The 20,433-nt window shown below is 37.4% G+C and overlaps 1 protein-coding gene across 1 annotated transcript in view; it reads right to left on the reverse strand.

Annotated features, from left to right (window-relative positions):
• The window catches only part of tusc3 (tumor suppressor candidate 3), a 62,019-nt gene that overhangs the window by 20,232 nt on the left and 21,354 nt on the right, over positions 1 to 20,433 (reverse strand). Inside the window, exons 2-6 of the mRNA XM_008417549.2 lie at positions 15,953 to 16,122; positions 9,952 to 10,069; positions 8,813 to 8,953; positions 7,617 to 7,757; positions 6,612 to 6,701 (exon numbers count right to left, since the gene is read on the reverse strand). Of these exons, the coding sequence (XP_008415771.1) occupies positions 6,612 to 6,701; positions 7,617 to 7,757; positions 8,813 to 8,953; positions 9,952 to 10,069; positions 15,953 to 16,122 (660 nt within the window). The remainder of the gene's footprint in view (positions 1 to 6,611; positions 6,702 to 7,616; positions 7,758 to 8,812; positions 8,954 to 9,951; positions 10,070 to 15,952; positions 16,123 to 20,433) is intronic.

The raw sequence follows: 20,433 nt of genomic DNA on the forward strand, positions 1-20,433 counted from the left end.
CTTAATTACTCTGGAGTCAGTAAAAGCAGTCTGAAGTGTTTTTTCTCTTATCCATATTTCTTTTGAGGCGACGTCAATCATCAAAATGAGAACTTCCATTTCCTCAGCAGGCTTAGTTATACTACTAATTTTGTTTTCTGGATTGCATCCAGTCTAGCAGGAGTGGTGGCTTAATGCCATTTTAATTAAAAGGTTGCTATGATGAATTAAGCGTTAAGGCCTTTCTTATCGGTGGAATTAAGAAAGAGTTAGTGTTCAAAACACAAACATCTTTTAACTTTTGTTAAAGTTGACTCACCTCAAAATTATTGCAATAACAATCATTGTGAAAAGTATAAATGCAGTAGTCCTGAGTGAGACGGTAAATGGGGCTTGTAGACCAGCAATACAAGTGCTGTGATCAAAATGGCAAAGTTCCATTTTCTGACAGAAGTTTATGAAAATAGATAAATTTGGCTCTGAAAACCCATATAGGGTTACAACCTACCATGAAAACAGCTACCGTTGTGTGGCCTCCACGTCCAGCACCCAGTACTTTAAGGATTGTGGAGAATTTATTCCGTTCCCCATGCTAAGTTTTTGATGTATGAAGTTGAAGAAGAGTCAGTGAGTTGAATTCATGAATTCATTTATTAATACCAAAATACAGCCGGTCCATTTCTCATGCTACCTTTAGGAGCTAACAGACAAAATGGCATCAAACAAAAGTTTTCCATTACTTCTGTTAGCCTCTATCTAAGCTGCCACCTAAAGAGGGCGTTCCCTAGTGGTTCATACCCTTTAACCCTTAGCTTTGAGGGCATTTCCCCAACATGTCATTTTCTTTAGCTTTAGCTTTGCAACTAGCTAAAAGAGATAGAAGGAAAAATACAGAATTATGTATTCTCAACAGGATGCTTTTGCAAAAGAACTCTGTCTCACTGGAAAGTCATTAGTGTTGGCCATGATTGTACAGAATGATATTTAATGTAAACAAGCTCTTTTAATAAATTAAATATTTATCTAATTACTTTTGAAAAATTTCTGCAGGTCATTAATAGTATGAATGATTGTGACTTTATGTGAAGTAGTAGTTTAAATAGGTCACCATTATGAATGTTTTTGTTGTTGTTTTTGCCACCAGTGAAATTAATTACATTTTGATCATACAATTTATGAGGGTACACTTTTATATGATCAGACTAGAATATTATTATTAGTAATCAATTATTCCCAAGGCAAAATCAAAATGGATTTGCATTGAGTACTAAATGTACTGTAATTATACCCACACAGAGTTATGCACAAGTCTACAATTTAACAGTAACTTACAATATTGTTGTTCTGCACTCAATGTTCTGACATAACCAGGTATTATTTATGTTTAGCTAACCTTTTTTTTAAACTTGTGATAGGAACCTTTTACTAGGAGTTCAAATAAGTAGATACCTGTAAACTACATCAGGAATTTACCTCAGTTCAGGTTTAGTCCCGTTTCTCTAACCAGTAGTTAAGAGTCTATTTGCTATTATTGAGTTAATGCTCCTTTTTCCAGATTGCAGCAAAGTGGCCATGTTCGTCGCCATTTATTTAATCTCTTCAGCAATCTCAATAAACGAGGTTAAATCCAGTCAGGTTTTACCATCTGCTTCTCATCATTATTCACCCCAATAATTCAGAGCTGAGCTGAATTGTAACACCAACATTTAAATGTGTTGAAACCGACTACCACAGCACAATTTGCACTGTAAAGTCCTCTCCATCCACAGCCAACATTTTTAATTGCGACTCTTGAGGTTTAAGCTCTGCTTAACAAAAACTCTGCCGTCTAGAAGGGCTGCAGTGTGGATCAGCTATAGTCAGTGCAGCTTACACCAAAAATGATCCGCAGAATGTTAAGCATGTGATTGTAAATTACGACGCTGAATATGTTTTGCTGCAGACACGGCAACAGTTTGATGAAAATCTAATGTCAGCTGGCTGAGGAAGTACACACCGGAACACACCCACTAACTTTAAAAAGAAAGAAAAAAGCAGGCAGAGCTTTTCTGCAAGCAGCAAATGTCCACATCATGCATACCTTGAGGATTTTTCTTTGTATTTAAAAAAAAAAGTTTGATTAGAATTATTTGACTTTTCTTAACCCCTTATTATTAGCAAAATTGTGGAAAAATAAATGAAAAGTAGTTGTGTGTCAATACGTCCTGAACATCTGTGTGTGTCTGTGGGGGTGAGCGCAGTTTGCTAGCTAGGGCTTCTTTCATAAGCTATTTAGCTTTGACACTAACTGAAAATGAAACTTTTAAACAGCTAAAGCTGCAATATGCAACCTTTGCAACACGTTTTCTCCATATTTGCTAAAACTGACACCGTGTTGTGATTATATGATATGAGATAGATAATTGAAAAAAAAAAAAAAGATCAAGCTCCTTCACTTCATCTTGTGGTTTTGCAAAAATGCATCGCTAACAGTCAAAAGCAACCAACTAGAGCCAGGAGTGTCTTAGAACTGTCAATAGTGTTTGTGTACACGCTGCTCAATGTTCTAATGGAAGAATAAAACACTCACTGTTTCAGGAGAAAACAGTTCATCTGCCATTATTTATAACCATGCTAACTAGCCTTAGCATTCATTGCAGGCTATGTTGCTGTAGCATTGCAAAAAGAAAGGGCGAGAGTGTGAGTGGCGCATTCACGAGGGTGATTGGCAGAGCTGTAAGCCTCCTCCTAGCTCTGACTGGTTGTTTCTGACTGAACATTGGATTTCTACAGTTGGTACTTGGAGCACCAGAAAAAGGCAAAGGAACTCAATTTTTTCACAGATTATCTGTCTCATTATGCTGTCACGAAATAATAATGAATAATTTTAACACATGTAAAAAATCATGTTCTGTAAAACTTAAAAACTACAGCTTTAAATCTCGACAAAACACTTGATAAAAGAGCAGAAATGAAGCAAATGCTGCCACTTCACCTATTCCTCTTCTGGATGTCAGACAACAGGAACTGATCCTGCCTATAGTTGGGCTTTCATTCTTTCTTTGCCTTTTTTATTATTCAGTCTAACTTGTGACAAATATGCTATGTAAGCATGTGTATGCTGTGTATGTTGTGTGTGTTTCTGCGTCGCATTGTGCGCATTTGGCCTTGTGTGGGTCAGCTGCGCCGTGTTTGTGTGTCCTGCGTATCACGCCACATATCGGTGCGGGTCGAATGCTCTGTGCTGGTTTTGAGCGTTGGGGATGCGAGATGGCTTTTGTGCTCGTCTTCCGATGACATCCTGCAGCCATCCCTGGCCTCACACACGGTTCCTCGCCCTCTTTCGCTCTTGCTCTCAATAACACTTCTCGTCTTACTCTCGAGTTTGTGCCGTCATTAGCCGTGTCGCAGGGTTCAAAGGGTGTGACAAAAACATATTTTTTGGAGTCATTAGTTTGTGAAGCTCAAATAGAGAACGCACAACCGCTTCCTCCCAGGGAGTGTACGAGTGCTGCTGACTGAGTAATAAATTTGTGCCTGTCAAATTTGTGTATAGCTTTGTTAAAGCTAACCTCCACCATGTCCCATTTTGTGAGGGTATAAGCACAAAAAAAATAAAAAATGAGCAAGCGGTATTTCGTGGCTGCACAGTGTGACGCACAGCAGCTCCATCTACTTTGTTGTGCCATTTGTCAGTTGACAAATCCTTTCAATGGAGTCTACCTGGCTTCGCTCGCTCATCATTTTAAAGGAATTACACTGTCTGGGAAGATGAAGGGATTAGAGAAGGGGGATAAGAGAAAGTTATTTAAAAAAAAGGCGAGGGAGGAGTAGGAAAAAGGAGAAGATGGGTATCTATTCAATATGGTGTGCACAGCGGCCATGAAGCCATTTACTGTCGCAACACACAGAACGAGAGAGAAAGGATCCAATGTGGCTAATCCATAACTATTTCAGTCTGTTAGCTCAAGAACGTCAAATGTAGAGAGTTAGCATGCATCGTGTCGCTGTGCTCCATGCCAGATGAGTCTCTTTTAGAGGCAATAATAAATAAATCTGACACAGTCTCTCATTTTTGTGGCATTTGAAATTAAGTTAGTAGTTCTGACCGACCTAAAACAAGAGACGAGACGGTTGGTCTGATTCATCTTCAATTAGTGAGAAAAAAAGGTTGCATTTATTTTTGTGTATGTAAACTTCTGGTTTCAACTGTACGTGTTTCACTTTCTGAAAAGAATTACAGAATAAATTAGCTTTGATAATATTCTAATTAACTGTGAAACATTCACACTGTAGTGACACCATCAGGCATTCAGCATTTTTTCCCTTCAATAAAAATAGAAACTCTGGGGAGATTCAATGTGCCAGCAACAAGTTAAAGGCAAATAAAAAATAAGCATGTTCAAAGTAAGCAAAGAAAAACAAAAATAAGAAAGAAAGATTGTTCAATAAAGGCAAATTTACAACAGAAAACACTTGGTTATGCATTTCCGTAATAGCTGCAAAATGCAAACAGCTTGCTTTAAGTTCTCTGTTCTTATGTAATCGTACACTGATGCAGCCGATTCTGAACCCATCTGAAAAAATAAAAATAGTTTATGCCTGCTTGGTAGGAAATCTTTATGACCTGCTGACCAATGCATTTAAAAAATATGCCCATAGCTCCAGTTTTTAAAACTGCTGAATTAATTTCTGCTTATATCAAAAAGCCCGTCTTAACACTTGACTAAGCTTTAATGCTGCCATCATCACCGTGTTCAGTCATCTAAAGGGTAGAACATGGTATTAAAATAAAAAAGGACAGACAGGCAAGAAGGAATTATTCAGATTAGCTAAAAAAAACCCCAAAAAAACACTTCAGCTTAAGAACTGCTGTATAATGTGTGAATAGTCAGAGATGCAAAAGATGGACTGGAAATGGAGAATAAATGAACAGAGAAAGAAGGAGTCAGGGAACAAGCAAAGAAAGGAAAAGCAAAATTCACAATGTAACAAGGATTATTAAGCATGTGGGATTTGTCACCATTGTGTAACTAGGAATTTAGAGATTACATTGTAAACAAAAAGAATACTTTTAATATCTCGAGGCTCTATTCTTAACTTATGAATCTGCTGTGGCAACATTTGGTTTCACTTTTATTTGAATAGTGCACATTTATCATATCATTCTTCATGATAAAAATGTTGATTTACAGACGATGCGACTGGATTAAAAGTTTTAGTATTTTCTCCATTTGTTTATTCAATGATAGTGTCAATACATTTGAAAATATAATTAAATGCAGTTACTATGTCCAGTTTAGTGGTACAAATCATACTTCTATTGGTTACTGGCGTCCTAAAAAAATAATTTTATCAATGGGTGTGTTTCTCAAGAGCAGTACTTGAGTTTGCCGTCATACAATTGTAGAAAAAAAAGAGTAATAAATAGTCGTTTTATCATTATCACAACAGTATTTCAAAATATCGTGATAAAACTTTAAATCCATATCACTCAACTCAAAGTGCAACACATGTAACGAGAGTGTAAGTTGCAGTGAAGATGTATGCATTTTATCTTTATGAAGTAACAGCTGTAGAAAAGAAAAAAAAACTATTTTTATTTGCACTTAATTGATTAAATGTGGATTTAGGGTTTTGGTCACATTTACTTTCACTTTGAAGTGCAGAAGCTCGTCTGGGCGAAAACAAACCAGGCTCAGGGGGAAAGTAGCAAAGAGCCGGGCTTGGCTGCAGAAATGACAGCGAGAAGAAGAATGGGAGAAGGCTAAATTAAAAGCCGCACTGAATGACTGTGTAGCCTATCATCAAAAAGTTTTAAAAATGACAGAGGTAACAACTTCTGATAAATAGACCGCTTTTTACACCGAGCAAGAAAGAAGTGGTGGAATGGAAAAAGTGAAGAGGCGGGCGGGGAGGGGGGTGGAAACGTGTGTTTTTATTCCTCTGCGGGAGTCTGTGTGGACGTCTCTCCGCTGTGTGTTTGTGCAGAGTTCTGCTGCCTTTCAATAGTTTTTTCCCCCTGTGTCTGTGTGAAATTGATCAAGTGTATCCACAAAAACCTCACAGCTCACTTGTGTATTTGACCTTGTCCCTGACTGATGGTGGAAGAGATTTTGTGCATGTGTGCATGCAGATGTCTGGATGGCATTTGAAGCAACATCCTTTTAGTTGTGCTTCTAAAGTACCATCTATTGTGGGTTTTTTTCTTTTCAAACATCCCACTCATTACTTCATCAACGTCCATCCTCAAGCTCCTTTCTTTTTTTTTTTTTTTTTATCAACTTCTCTCCACATAATCATTTTCTTCAGTTTTCAACAGATTTTCCTTTTAATTTCACACATGAGTGAACAAATTTAAATGATGACCAGCCAATTCGCACCTATGTGACGGCTTGCACATACATCGTCAGTAGGAAGCATTTGTCTAAAAATAAAATAAAAAATGCTGCGGACAAAATGGACCGGAACAAAAACGTGAAAACAGAGAAACATTAAAATGCCACAAAGTATAAACATTTGAAAAGAAAAAGAAAGAGATCAGAGTACTAGAGAAAGGTTAAGTAGAGGAAGAAGCTTTACGAGGATTAACATAAAGGTTGACAAATTATATTTTTAAAACATGGAGGGACATAAATGCTTGTGTTTCATACCACTTGTCCGTTCTGTGGATTCTTGTGGGCGTAGGGAGGACCTCGAATGTGATTCCACATCTGACCAGACGTCATTGCAAAAACCACACACTGTTACAGAGAGAAAACAAGAAGAAATACACAGAAGTTGAGAGAGCTGAAGTCTGAGGTGAGGCAATAATCAGAATTTTAACTAAGTAGATCAAATAAGGCAATGTCATTATTTTCTTAATAAAAAAATTGTTCCAACACAATTTTCAATTAAAAATTCCACATATTTCACACCTTGTTTTTTTCAGTAATTGTCTAATTGTGTCCCACAAAACATAATATTCATCCATGAAGTTAGCATTCAGTCTGGAGTGTAGTAAAGCACAATTTAACTTTTTGTATTTTGATTAACTGAGATCAGGTCTATTGTAAGATGGTTAATGCTTGAACTTGTAAAATCTGAAAGAAATTATTTTACACAGTTTGTGATCTTTGATGTCTTATCACACCCAGATGTCCAATTAAAACCCAGTCTAGAAAACTGAATGATTCATTTTTAGGTTCTGTCAGTATCTTAAAAACCCAAGTGGTTTTGACATTTTAAAAAAAATAAAGTCATGTGCTACATCAAAGACAAAGGATGGAGTTTAAACATAAATACATCTATACATTTTACAGATGTAAATACATTTTATAAAAATAAAATGTATTTTGATAAAAATACATTTTCTATTTTTAATAGAATAAAAAGTAGTCGCAGTTTTTCAGTAATTATTATTTTTCTCTACATTTATCTAGAAGTTCATTTCAATCCCTTTTAGGACTTTGTGGGAAATATCTCTAGACATGAGGAGAAATTGTAAAAATTTATCTTGAGTAGTATTATGCTACGTCATTTATATTAAAAAAAGACATTTTTCATTGTATACCATAACTTTCCCCTTGAGGATTAGAAGGTTTTAACACTAAAGCTGGGTTGTGTGTGTCTGTGTGTGTGTGTGTGTGTGTGTGTGTGCGTGTATTCAGTTATCATACCAAAGCAGCCATGGCCCATCCAGTCTTGTTATATATGAATTCCAAGTTGTTTCTCCTCAGATACAGCAAACCTCCAACCAGAGACACCAAAAGAGCCAAAGCAATAGTCCCGGAATAATTTGGAGGACGGAAGACACGAATCTAAGAGGGAGATAAGATCAGCAAATCAATACAACAAAGAAAAAAAGATGCCTCAAATAAGTACAACAAGAGCATTTAAAACCTGAACCAAATATTCTCCTTGCACAATCCCACAGTAAAGCACAGGTTTCAACCTTGAAAATGTCAATTAAATTCTGAAATGAACTCCAGTGATGTATGTGGCAACAATTTATGATTTTTTTTAAAGCACAGCAATTCACATAAATAATGTTTCTCAAACAATAGTGGTATGCAGAGCAAGATGAAGAACTTTATTGTGCATAAAAATGTTATTTTGGCAAAACTAACTTTTGTGTTTCCTAACTTATGCAATAACTGTACATAAGCACATCATATGAAGAAGCAGTCATTAAAAATTTTGTCCTCAAATGGCAGGATTATAAATAGAAGTTCATCAGTAAAATGTTTGGAGGAAAGCTTGCACATAATCTTTTTTTGATGCTTTTGCACATCCTATTAAATTCTCCCACCTATATTTATGACAAAGCAAAGTTTTCTAATCACATTATAATTTTATTCATGATTATGGTAATTTATTCAATTATATGTAATATGAAAATAAAGATGCCTACATCCTTCCATTCTGAGTATAAACCCTATGAATTAAATTTTAGAGTTTGAATTGTTTTGGTAAACAGCACCAATAAATCAGTCTGTGTTGGTCTGATTGTATGTGTAGAGTTAGTTAAAACGCTTATNATAAAGCAATACAGAGATTTTCAACTGAAGTTGTATTTCCCAGCAGAACTTACATTTGGGCTTGAGTTTGAGACTGACAGTGAACCATAACAAAAAAAAAAAAAAGATTGCCTGCAGTGCTTTGACCCTCAATACACCAAGGCAATGGGAAATCTTAAAAAGAAAACCTCGTAGTATTGACATAAACTTGCACTTTAAAACTGCAGCAGATGGAGAAATTGTAACTGTACCACAATTAAAAACAAAAAGTGGATCTGGCCCATATTTCAACCAAATTAAATCTTGGTTTCTTGCAAATGCGCATTCGTCTGCATCGGTAGTTTATCAGGCTGTACCTGAACGTCTGTGCGATCGGCGATCCACTTGGCCAGCTGCTCTGAGGCGAAGCCGATCCTCTGCAGGTCAAACGTATCGGCCCGCTTAGGTTTTCCCTTTGCAGGGAAATGCATGAAAGTTGGAGCGCTGTTCATGTTCAACTGAAAAAGAAGGGAAATAAGCCTCTGATTGTGAGAATCAATTTGTCAAACGTAAATCTGTCATGCATTATTTTTGTCAAGCAAATGATGGCAGAGACAAGTATTGCCCAACCTCTCTGTTCCCACGTAATTATTGGTGGCACAGTATGCATTGATTGAAATAATAATTTGGTTTTGTTTATACGTTCAACAACTTGTTGGTTTGACAAAGCAACATTTTTCACTAAACTATGTGTAACATCACATTCTTAAATATTCTGGTTTTGCCTCTTCTTCATTTAACCCATCACTAATTGGCCCAAATACGCTCTGAGAAATTAATGCAAATAAACTTCAACTTATAAGAAAGAAAAAAAACAAAACAAATGTGAACATCAGACTTAGTGATGATTTCCTCACAATCAGAGCAAAGCTGTAAACGCTCACTTTTCTACATCACCAGCATTCTGCAGGTGTTTCATGACGCTAAAGTGCTGCTGCCAGCTGTAAGATGGATTTGCTAATCAGTATTTTGTTTATGCCAACGACAGGGGCGGGAAAAAAAGTTGTCAACATCGTGTTCACCGTTTAGCCACACAATCCAGATAATGCGGCTTTCCAGTGAAGAAATCTTAGGCCTTCTATGTCGACTCGTGGTCAGGTGCCACTATGGCTCAGAAAGGTCTTGGTGTTGAGGTGTAGTGGGTAAAAATAATTAAATTGTAAAAGAAAATCATCTTAGGTGACCAAAAAAACCCAAAAATATATGTTTCAGAAATATAATCCATAAGTGATCACAACACATGAGCTAAAAGCTAATGAAACTACAAAACAAAAAACAGAAACATGTCACCAAATTTCTCTGAATCTAAATGAACAGAGGTGTATTAAGATCTAAAAAAAAAAAAAAACAATTTAAAAAAGTAACAGTACTGGTTTAAAAATAAATAAATACTATTTGTGCTGTTAAAAAGTCTTTTGGATGGAAAGACTTCAAGGTTGCGACGCAAACTGCCCACCTGTTGGAAGACGTCGGCTCCTTCATCATAGTCCACAACCGTGAAGAAGAGCTTGTTGGAAAATGCAGATGAATAACGCCAAGAGTTTGCCAGGACCTGGTATTCTTCATTCGCTTGTCTATAAAAAAAAACAGGACAATTAAAGCTACGCAAGACATTTTTCATAATAGTTATGATCCAAGAAGGTGCCTTAGTTTTTCAAAAGCTCATTTTACAGGTGTTACCCTCTTATATGGCATTTTGTGAATAATGGATTAAATGTGGCCAGTTTTCTACAACGGAACCCCTACAAAATTGTAAATCGTTAAACATGACATGCATAGAAACTTGCTTTGCAATGTTGGTAGAAGAAGGTGTTGTATTTATTATGCTTCGTTTACAATCAGCTCAATAATTTCCCTTCTTTCTCTTAACATTTTCACAGGACCCGTTTTCATCTTACTTTCCTGCACCATGCTCTACAGAACAGATCATTTAGATCTTCATCGGCCATGTTTACAGCTAAACAAAATTAGTGATAGGTATTTTCAGCACACAAACATAATTAGAAAATGGAAAACTAAGAGAGAAAAAGAGAACGGAACCAAGACACACACTGTGCATCTTTGGCAGTAGAGTCCCACTCTGTCTCAGAAACATCTTTCTTTTCTAAATGCTTAAGCCACCTCAGTGTGGTCATCTCCTCTGAAGGTTTTACTGAGTGGAAAGTCATCCATCAGGAAACATGAGTGGTGATGTTGCATTGCTATAACCGCTGCTAATGGTAGGGGAGTCGCTTTGAGGCGTCGATCATGAAAACGTCTGAATAAATCCAGGCAGAACTCAGGCGGGCAGGGTGAGAGCTGATATTACAAGCATTTTACCCGAATTCAACGCCAAATTCTACTTTTAATGATTACCACTAAAATGTTTCATTCCCTTGAATGGAGCTATTATTAAGGACACCCATTTGAAAACCGAGGGGTTCATTAGTATCGCCAGGTGTGTTTTGATATATAGCATCTCAGTGGCTTGGGTCACCTACCATGTGCTTCTCTTACAGTGGTGAGAAAGGAAGAAAACCTTGCAACACTTGGTGCCAGGTTGCACTTCTAGGTGACAAACTCGAACAGGCACGCACATGCTCACCCTCCAAATGACTGAAACTCATACGAATCCAAGTTTCCACATCGAAGTCAACAAAACTAATAGGGTACAATGGGGCATCTACTTTGTTGAGCAAAACTTCCCTGGCAAATGCAGTCGTCCATATGGTACGCCCGACATGCCGAGACAGGACATGAGAAAAAAAAAAAAAAAAACGTTCAGATTGCTAATGGCTTTTTACTGCAGCAGTATTAGTTTTTATGTTTAGCTACGTCTAAAGAATTGGAAATACAGCAAACTAAATAGCATCTGAACGACATTTCATTCATGTTTTATGTACGACAAAAGCAACACAAGTGTGTACGCAAAAGGAATGTGTTGGATCAGATATAAATAAGTTCTTGAGGTGTGAAAGGTTAAGGGAAAATTCAATGAGTCTACACAAAGATGAACAACAGTCTAAACCGACTCAATGACAAGATGCAACTCATGTCGAGAACAGAGTGGTTATGATATAAATATGTGCTCAGAAATAAAAAGTTCTTGAACCGTGATCAATAAAATGCCACTCCATATTTTACACCAGATTTTCTTGGGTTATTTTCTACACTTCTGCACTGTAAACCAAAGAAGTTCCTCTCCTTAAGACAAGCTGCTACCAATGGCTATAATTTTCATGCATAGTCATGGGAAGGACTTGCACAAAATGCAAGCATAACATCCAATTTAAATGTGGGCAAAGTATGTCAGAAAGGAAAGGCGTTATTTGTTTGATGGAGTTATTTTTAGGTGCAGTTTTGTATTTGTCTCTACAGTTGCCATTAAAAATTAAGGTTTCAAAACACTATTTTGTTGAAAACATTCAATGTGGGGAAAAAAAATTTCTATCCAATGTATACAGTTATTTCATTATATATTCAATAAATATGAATAGTTCATGTAGCAACTAAAAGAAATCATGACTGAAAAGGAGCAGAAAGGGGTATAAACTTATATCTGAGCCCAGTTATGTATGTTTGAACCACATGGAAGCTTACAAATAAATAGATAAAAATGAAAACACTCAGAAAAAAAATGCAATAAGCCAGATTTGGCAATGTAGTAATTGCTTATAAAAATAGCTACTCTTAAAATGTTTAAATGGATTTGTAAAGGCTTTGTGAAACAACAACGTTTAGCAACGTGTACGTCAGTCATACCTTTCTGGAGTCAAAGAAGAGCTGACATTTTGATGAATCATATGATTCATGATGAATACCTTACATAATCAAGAGACTGATGAGGCAAAAGACTGGCTGATTAGTGAGAAATCAGGTCAAAATGGACAAGGACGGTACTTATTTTAGAAAGTGGTTTAATGTCTCCTTGGAGACGTCGACATGCTCAAATATAAGGTTTACACTAAATAGTCGAACACCGCTGCCCAAGTTTACATTACAGTAAAACACGAGCGTGCATCATGGCTTCTGACTGCGAGATGAAATTGTCAGTGTTTTGTCATGTTCACTCAACCTGAGCCAGACATCCTGACAGTACAACAAAGTTTGAGCTTTAGCGGCGAAGATGGATTTCTCATAGATGAATAAGCAGGAGCTTTACTGCAGGGTGGATCGCAGAGTAATATTTTCTTGTTTCACAATACTTAGAGGTCTTAGAGACCTACCTTCAGGGTATGGCTATATATACAGTCATGTTCAAAACAACAGCGATGTGTTTTAAGATCAAAAAGCAAAAGTTACAAATCCTCATAACATCTTTATATCAATTATACAGAAAAATATTGGGAACGTTGCTTTAAGATTTTTCTTGATGTTTTTATTTGTAATAGAACGTGCAAATGCTTCTACATTATGCAACACAACCATTTCTGTTGGTGATGAACAGGTTTTGATACAATGGCATAATAAAATCCCCCACACCATGACGACCGAGTCACCGTGTTTCACAGTGTATTTTGGTTTGAGTTGAACATCTGGGGGTCATGTAACAAAACTGTGGATCCGAATGCAGAAGCAACAAACCGGCTTTCATCAGTTCACAAAATGTTGCACCCTTCAATTCACCCAACGTGTTCCTTAGCAAACTGTAACTTCTACATCCCACTTTCCTCCTCTCTCATTGGTTCTTTGGTTGCTCTGGGACTGGTCAGTGTTCGACTGACTTTTTGCCCTTTTTTTTTTTTTTGCTCTATTCAAATTGTTTTCTGCTTTTCCCCCCCACACATCTTCCAGATTGTGTAAGCTATTTCAAAACATTTGACAGGATCTTAATTGAGCCATCTGTCATTTTTGGTGGTACTTTATACTTTTTCTCCTCTCCAATAACTTTTTATTCTAAGTACACTTCTCTTCCAGTTTTATCTGCTCCGTTTGTTTGCGTGGGTTTATTTCTATCTGAAATTGTATTAGTTTTATTGTTTTAAACAAGCTAAAAATAGCTGTATATTTTGATTTTTATTACATTTTCCATCAGGCTGGATTGTATATAACACCTAAAATATTGGTAAAATATCGTTTTTTCGCTAAAACAGCGATGCTTACATCTAATATCAGCCCAAATTTTCATGTCAGTGCAACCCTAATTTTTATTTTTTTTTGCTCTAGTGGCCTTTTTATTTGATAGTTAATTGACAGGAAGGTGGGTAATGAGAGAAGGGGGAAGACATGTAGCTAAGGTCGCCAAGCCGGGAATTGAACCTGCGACAGCTGCGTCGAGGACTAAGGTCTCCAAATGTGGGTTGTGCTTAACCCCTGCGCCACCACAGCACACCCTGCAACCCTAATTTTGATGACAAGGAAAAGATGGAATCATTCAATCAATAATTAAAATCTTCTGTATAACACAGAATTAAGTAGCATTTGTGAATTTCTTCCAACGGCTATGAGTTTTCTCGACCTACTTTTAAATTTTAAACAACTTGTTCACATTAAAAGTCCATCTCTATTGGCTGCTCCGGCTCCACGTTTGTTTGATCTGACAACTTCAGTGCTTAATCAGCAACCAATGTGGTAGAGTGCTACACTGTGAGCTACCATAGCACTCGTCGTTATCTACTGCGGCGTTGAGGGCACTAAGTTTATGAAGCAGGAGAACAACGCTGTTAGCTTTGTAGACAAACAATTAAGTGGAATCGCTAGAAAAACAACATGTTATGAGCAAATTATTGAGTCATTTTACTGCCCCACTGTGCAAAGATCACAGGCAAAAGCAAGATGTGTGTTTAAAGGCTTTTTTTAAAGCTGTTTGCCAAGTGAGACAGATATTCCAGTTTATCAAGTGTCAGATGTGAAAATGAAAAGGTTAGCAACTGATACCTGTGTGTAGATGCAAACTCTGCAATATCAGACATTTTTTCAAGAGGAGAACTTAGGTTTGTACAAACTTTCAAATCAAGTTTTTATCATGACTATATGGAGATTCTCTTATTTTCCCCAATAAAATACCAAATAAGCCGTAGTCTTAATAGTTATTTATATTAGAAAACCATATTAAAGTCTTGTTTGTATTAGTAAGACATTTTTCAGATGTTTTTGTTTAAAAATCGCCTAAAATGTGATGTGATAAGTGATAATCTTTGCAGGTCAGCACTGTTTGGCTAACAGGTTCAACTCTGACCAGCATGAATAGCTGTTCGCATGTTCGCTTGAAATGCTTTCCCCCCCAACACAGAGACACAAACTCTGGGCTGTGGGTGTGTAAAACATATGGAGGAGCACTTTCTCCATTTTCACCAACAAAGGGAGGCCATTTGTGGAAAGTCAGCATTTTGTCCTAATTCACACTTTTGTTCACTTCTACTGTGTTCCACTATTTATGTTTAGAGGTCTGGCGTGAAGTAAGTTTAAGTTAAGGTTAGGATTAGACTGGTAATGTTTAGACATAAATGCAGTCACTAAAATTAATGGAAGTGAATAAAAAGTCAGTTTGATGGAAATACAATGCTGTGTGTGCGTAGCCTTGTATCTGCTACATAGTAAAGACAATTTTTCCAACAAATACCCCACTGTGGGAACTGACTACTCCTATGTGGTGCTGTTTTTGCATGAGAAGTTATTTTTAGGACTTTAAGGTATAAATTGAGTTTAGGTTAGGTTGAGGCATGAACTGGTAATGTTTAGGTTTAGGGAAGGGTTAAGCTATAGAAATAAATGAAAAAAGAAGGAAAGTCAATGCAAAGTCTCTACGATGATAGAGACACTGTGGTGCTGACAGAGATTTTCTTTGATTAGACTCTAGTCATGTTGTTGTATGCTATGATTAAGATGGATTTTAGCATATATTTTATGGAATTGTATAGCTAGCAAACATGGAGATCCCAAAAAAAATAAAGCAGCAGTGGTGACTTGAAGCTGCTTTCAGAACAACGGACAGCTCCAGAGCCGTCGTCGCTCCAGGTACTGTCCTTTGTGCTGAAATGAAGTTGCATTAAGAGCAACATGGCTTCCAGTTCAAATCTGTAGTCTTCTTTTTTGATAACAAGAATAATAGTTTAGAAAACAAGTAACAAAATCATCCTAAACTAAATATAAAACATATACTTTTAAATATTGCACATTTATAGATGGTGTTTCAAGTGTTTCCAAGTCTCTCTGTAAGTAAGTGGGTAACTTTGTCTCAATGGTCTTATTTTGTGGAATTTATTCATGTCCCACTGGCAATGTGACTAGCTGGAGTATTTTTGATCAAAATGTCAGTGTAACCCACAGGTTATTATTACATAAGCCCATTTGCCGTTCCCATTGCATGTGCAGTTTTATGAATATACAATCTGGGCGACAGGGGTGAGCCAAACATCAGCAGATTTCTAGGCCAGATGTGTGTGTGTGTGTGTGTGTGTGTGTGTGTGAAATGTGAAAAATGCAGTTTTCAATGTTTGGTAGGGGATATGACAGTTGTTGCTGTGGTGATAGTGTACCTGCAGACCGAACACTGCCTCTGAGGCTGCAGGGCGGTGAACATGACGATAACGGAGTAGTTCCTGGGCGGGGCCTTGACGAAACGACGGAACTTGTCTCCGTTCATACGGATGACTGAGCGCCGAGAAGACCACTCCATCATCTGCTCAACCTTCTCCGACAGCAGGTTCTAAACGCAGAAAAGAAAAGACAAAACACAGACAATGCTTTTAGTTCAGATTCTCAGAAAATGACCAGCTGGATATGTACAGAGTGTGTCAGAGTAAAGTTCAGCTCACGAGATAAGATGAATGGGCTTTTAAATACAATACATTGTATCGAAAATACTTATTCCAATGTCAGTTTGACGGCCACCACAACTGCAATTCAGACAATGATATGATAGAAAAAAAAATTGCATAATCATCACAATATTCAACAATCATACCTCAATATTATATTTTCCTCTCATCGTGAAACCAAAGGTTTAAGGCAGTGGTCTCAAACTCCAGTCCTCAAGACGCGGTGTCCTGCAACTTTTAGATGTCTCTCTGCTTCAGCACACCTGACCCCAATATTAGCTCTGTGGAACTTGACTGCATGCTAGTGAGGGAGTTTAGCCATTTAATTGAAGTGTGTAGGACAAGGGACACATCTAAAAGTTGCAAGACGTTGGTATTTGAGGAACGCCGTTTGAGACCGCTGGTTTCGGTCAAGTTCATTTGTATAGCACACGTAGCAACTGTGGATCAGTGGGTAGAGTAGTTATCTTGCAATTGGAAAGCTGTAGGTTCGATTCCAGTTTCCTCCAGTCACATGTCGACATGGCCCTGGGCAAGGAACGCCACCCAAAGTGGTCTACATTGGTGTAGAAATGTGTGCGAATGAGTGAATGCGGTTCTAGTATAAAGAGCTGTTGAGCGGTCAAAATGACTGCAAAAACAATTTACAATTTCAGTCCATTTATCATCAAGAATAATCCTCATTATCGATGGTTAAGAGTTTCAATGTTCCACTAATTTTAGCTCTAACGTAACTAAACAGTTGGATTTTTGTCCTTGTTTTTAAGGAACTCAGTGTTTTGGCAGCTTTGCAGTTTTCTGAAAGTTCGTTCCAGATTAGAGGAGCAGAGAAACTGAATTTTGCTTTTCCATGTTTGGTTCAGAACAGAACCAGAATACCTGAGAAGTCTGAACGAATATACAACAACAGATCGTTAATGTGTTTTGGAGCACAGCAGTTCAAGGTATTTGTGAAGTAACTAAGTATTTCATAGTCTATTGTTTGAGCTACAGGGAGTAGTGGAAGGACTTTAGAGCTACAGTGATGTGTTGTTTTGTAAAACTCTAGTAATACTCCTAGCATGCCACAGATTACACAATATTAAAATTTTTAACTTCTGGCATAGAGCAGAAAGTACTCTGTGGTGATAGTATTGATGTTGCACTCCCAACAGACCGCAACATCAAGAAGAAACATGAGAGGCTTGAGAAATACTAAGGGCTACTGAATAAAAAACGCCATCTGGCTGGGAAAAGAGCTCGACATCAGAGCTGCAGCGCAACTGTGCGGATAAACAACTTACAGCAAACATGTACACAAAGCCTCATGCTACAGATTTGGGAGATGAAATACTTTCAGAGAGTTGGATTGATGTAATTTTGCTTGGGTCCAGTGTCCTCATACTGTTTACATCTGTAAGCCTTTATGATGCAGCCAGTATTGGTTCTCGAGGAGCCCGCTCAGATACTTGCCAACGTGATCTTCCCCACGTTGCCGCCGCTGCAGCAGCTCTGGGCTGAAGAGTGATGAAATAGTCAGACTGGAGATGAAATGCTTGTTTTTCCAACCTCTGCTGATCAAACTGTACCTCGAGAACCTCTGGAAACGAAAGGCGTGCGTTTTGGTTTCACGCACAATGCAATTGATGGTTTTGAATGACAATGAGCTGCATGTCTGAGCTCATGCATTTCTAATTAAAGACTTCCTATCTTATAAATGTTTGGCATACTGTGACATGTGTGAGTGCGAAGACTTGCATGACAAGCTTCACTGCTCCCTTAGTCAGCTGCTATCAGCTAGCACACCGATAAAAGTCTGAATCTGCAATCGGCATATAGGGAGAAAAACATGGACCCTTTTTGGAAGTTTGTTCCATCACATAAAACATAAGTACCCCAACTTCTGTCCATTCCTGTTTTTTTTTTTGTTTTTTTTTTTGCACACAGGTTTTTAAGTATTGGTTCAAGCAGACAGTAGTTAAATAATTCAGCAGCGCGCCTCCATTCGACTGCTAATCGAACACTTCTACTTTCACACAGATCAACAGCAGGTCTTAGAGTTGCAGAAGTGAAGCATACACTGAATCTCTCCAATAAACTGCCTGGAGACAAGATCAACAAAGACCAACTAAAAAAGCTGGCGGAGGATAAGGAAGAAAGTGAGGCAGAAAATAGGAGAAGAGAATACAAGCATAATATGTTTTTGGTGGGTATTTTAGCATGATAGACATCTCTAAAAGAGGAGAGGGGATTCACAAAGGATCAGCAACTATACAGTGTCCATGTCCACTGTAGGTTTTTTTTTTCTTCTTTGCCTTTAATTTCTCTGCCTTGTTTTTGCCTTCATGCCTTCTGCCCTAAAGGGAGAGCCGCCAGCTCTGACCTGCAGTCTGTAATGATGGCCCGTCTCACTTGTATTTCTCAAACACTTTCTCACAAAGAGGAAACGAGTAAAAAGAAAATCTGGAAAAGAAAAAAGAAACAAATTATGTCAAATTTTGCGCACTGTAAATAAAACGTTGTCATATTTCTGAAATACGAGCTTAAAAAGAAAAAGTCGGTGGAGGGGAAAGATTTATCCTCGTGCCATGAAGATTAAAGTGGATGCCTGTATCAATTTTAGATTCATAGACAGAAAACAAACTTGGGAGCTGATTATTATTAAACAGTTTGCCGAAGGGATAACACCATCTCAGAGAGCAGCAAAAACATCAAATCTTAAGTATTTTTTCTTTAGTTTCTAATGCAAATATCTTATTACACTTGAAATAAGACAAAACTAACTTGCGAGTGTCTTTTCAGCAAAACATAGCAGCTTGTTTTGAAGTAAATAATTCCTCAGTATTGATAAAAAAGTACTGCTGTATTTTCCGCACTTTAAGGCGCACCTAAAAACCTTCAATTTCCTCAAAAGCCGACAGTGCGCCTTATAATCCAGTGCGCCTTATATATGGACCAATATTGAGCCACAACAGGTCTAGCAACTACGGTAAGCAGCCACCGACTTCATTTTCCCCCGTAGAAGAAGAAGCACGCGGTGCATGCTGGGATAGTTGTCAGAACGCTGGTTTGTTAATAAAGTTTGATAATACATTTAAAGCCGGGGGGGGGGGAGACAGAGACTGTGGCGGCAGCGTGTCGGTTGGTCTGTGTTACCCAGAAAGCAGTTGGGCACAATATCGCAACACCAACACCGTGAGTGAAACAATGACTGGGGCAGTCCACTATATAAAGTACTCGGGGACCACTTCTTCACAAATGTGTATGTGTAATAATAGAGTACGGAAAAAATTGGCAACCCAAATTGAAGCGTCTATTCTATGCGCCTTATATACGAAAAAAGTTTTAAAGAAGGCTATTCATTGAAGGTGCGCCTTATAGTGCAGAAAATACGGTACTTCCATTGGCAGATACATATATATATATTTATAGCAAGACGATTTCCTCATGTTACAATGAAATAATCTGCCAATAGAGCTAATAGTTTTTCATTAATAGAGGAATTATTTACTTAAACTTAGAGCATATTGCTGACGAGCTACTTTTTAAGTTAGTTCCACCTTACTTCAAGTGTACAAAGATATTTGGACTAGAAACTAGACAAAAAATACTTGGTCAGATTTTGCGTTTGCAGTGAGAGCGTTGCCGTTACCACATTTTACATCAATAGTCCATAATGTCGCATGATGTTAGTTCACTATATTATATCTGTTGCCAATTAACTTTGACCAAATTGGTTCAGTTTTTTTCCACCAAAGAGCCTATGCATTCACTTTTCAATGACTGATATGCCAGCAACAAACTCTTCAACAACAGAATATGGCTGTAGTGCAGATACTAGACATACAAGAATTAGTAACAGATTCTTTTGAAAAAGAAAAACTTTTCTAAATAAAGCTTAAATTAAAAAGAAGCTCTATGTGTGAAGTTTGCATTTTGATCAATATTCCTTGAGGGGTCACTCTGTTGGTTTTTGTTTGTATTTGCTATTTTAATTAGGTTGGACACTGTGTTAGGTTTGAACACAGTGTCCAACTAAACTGTTAATATTTTTTTGGGGAGGGGGTTCGGGGGAATAAAAAAAAAAAAAAATCTGTACAATTATTTTCACCCATAACATGAAAATCAAGTACAATTTGCCCGTGAACCATTTCAAAGAAACTTAAATCAACTTACTTGACATGAGCTGCTTATTTACCTTCTAGGTCTAATAAACAACA

The sequence above is a fragment of the Poecilia reticulata genome, linkage group LG1 (genome assembly GCF_000633615.1).
Source record: "Poecilia reticulata strain Guanapo linkage group LG1, Guppy_female_1.0+MT, whole genome shotgun sequence".
NCBI classification, from domain to species: Eukaryota; Metazoa; Chordata; class Actinopteri; order Cyprinodontiformes; family Poeciliidae; genus Poecilia; species Poecilia reticulata.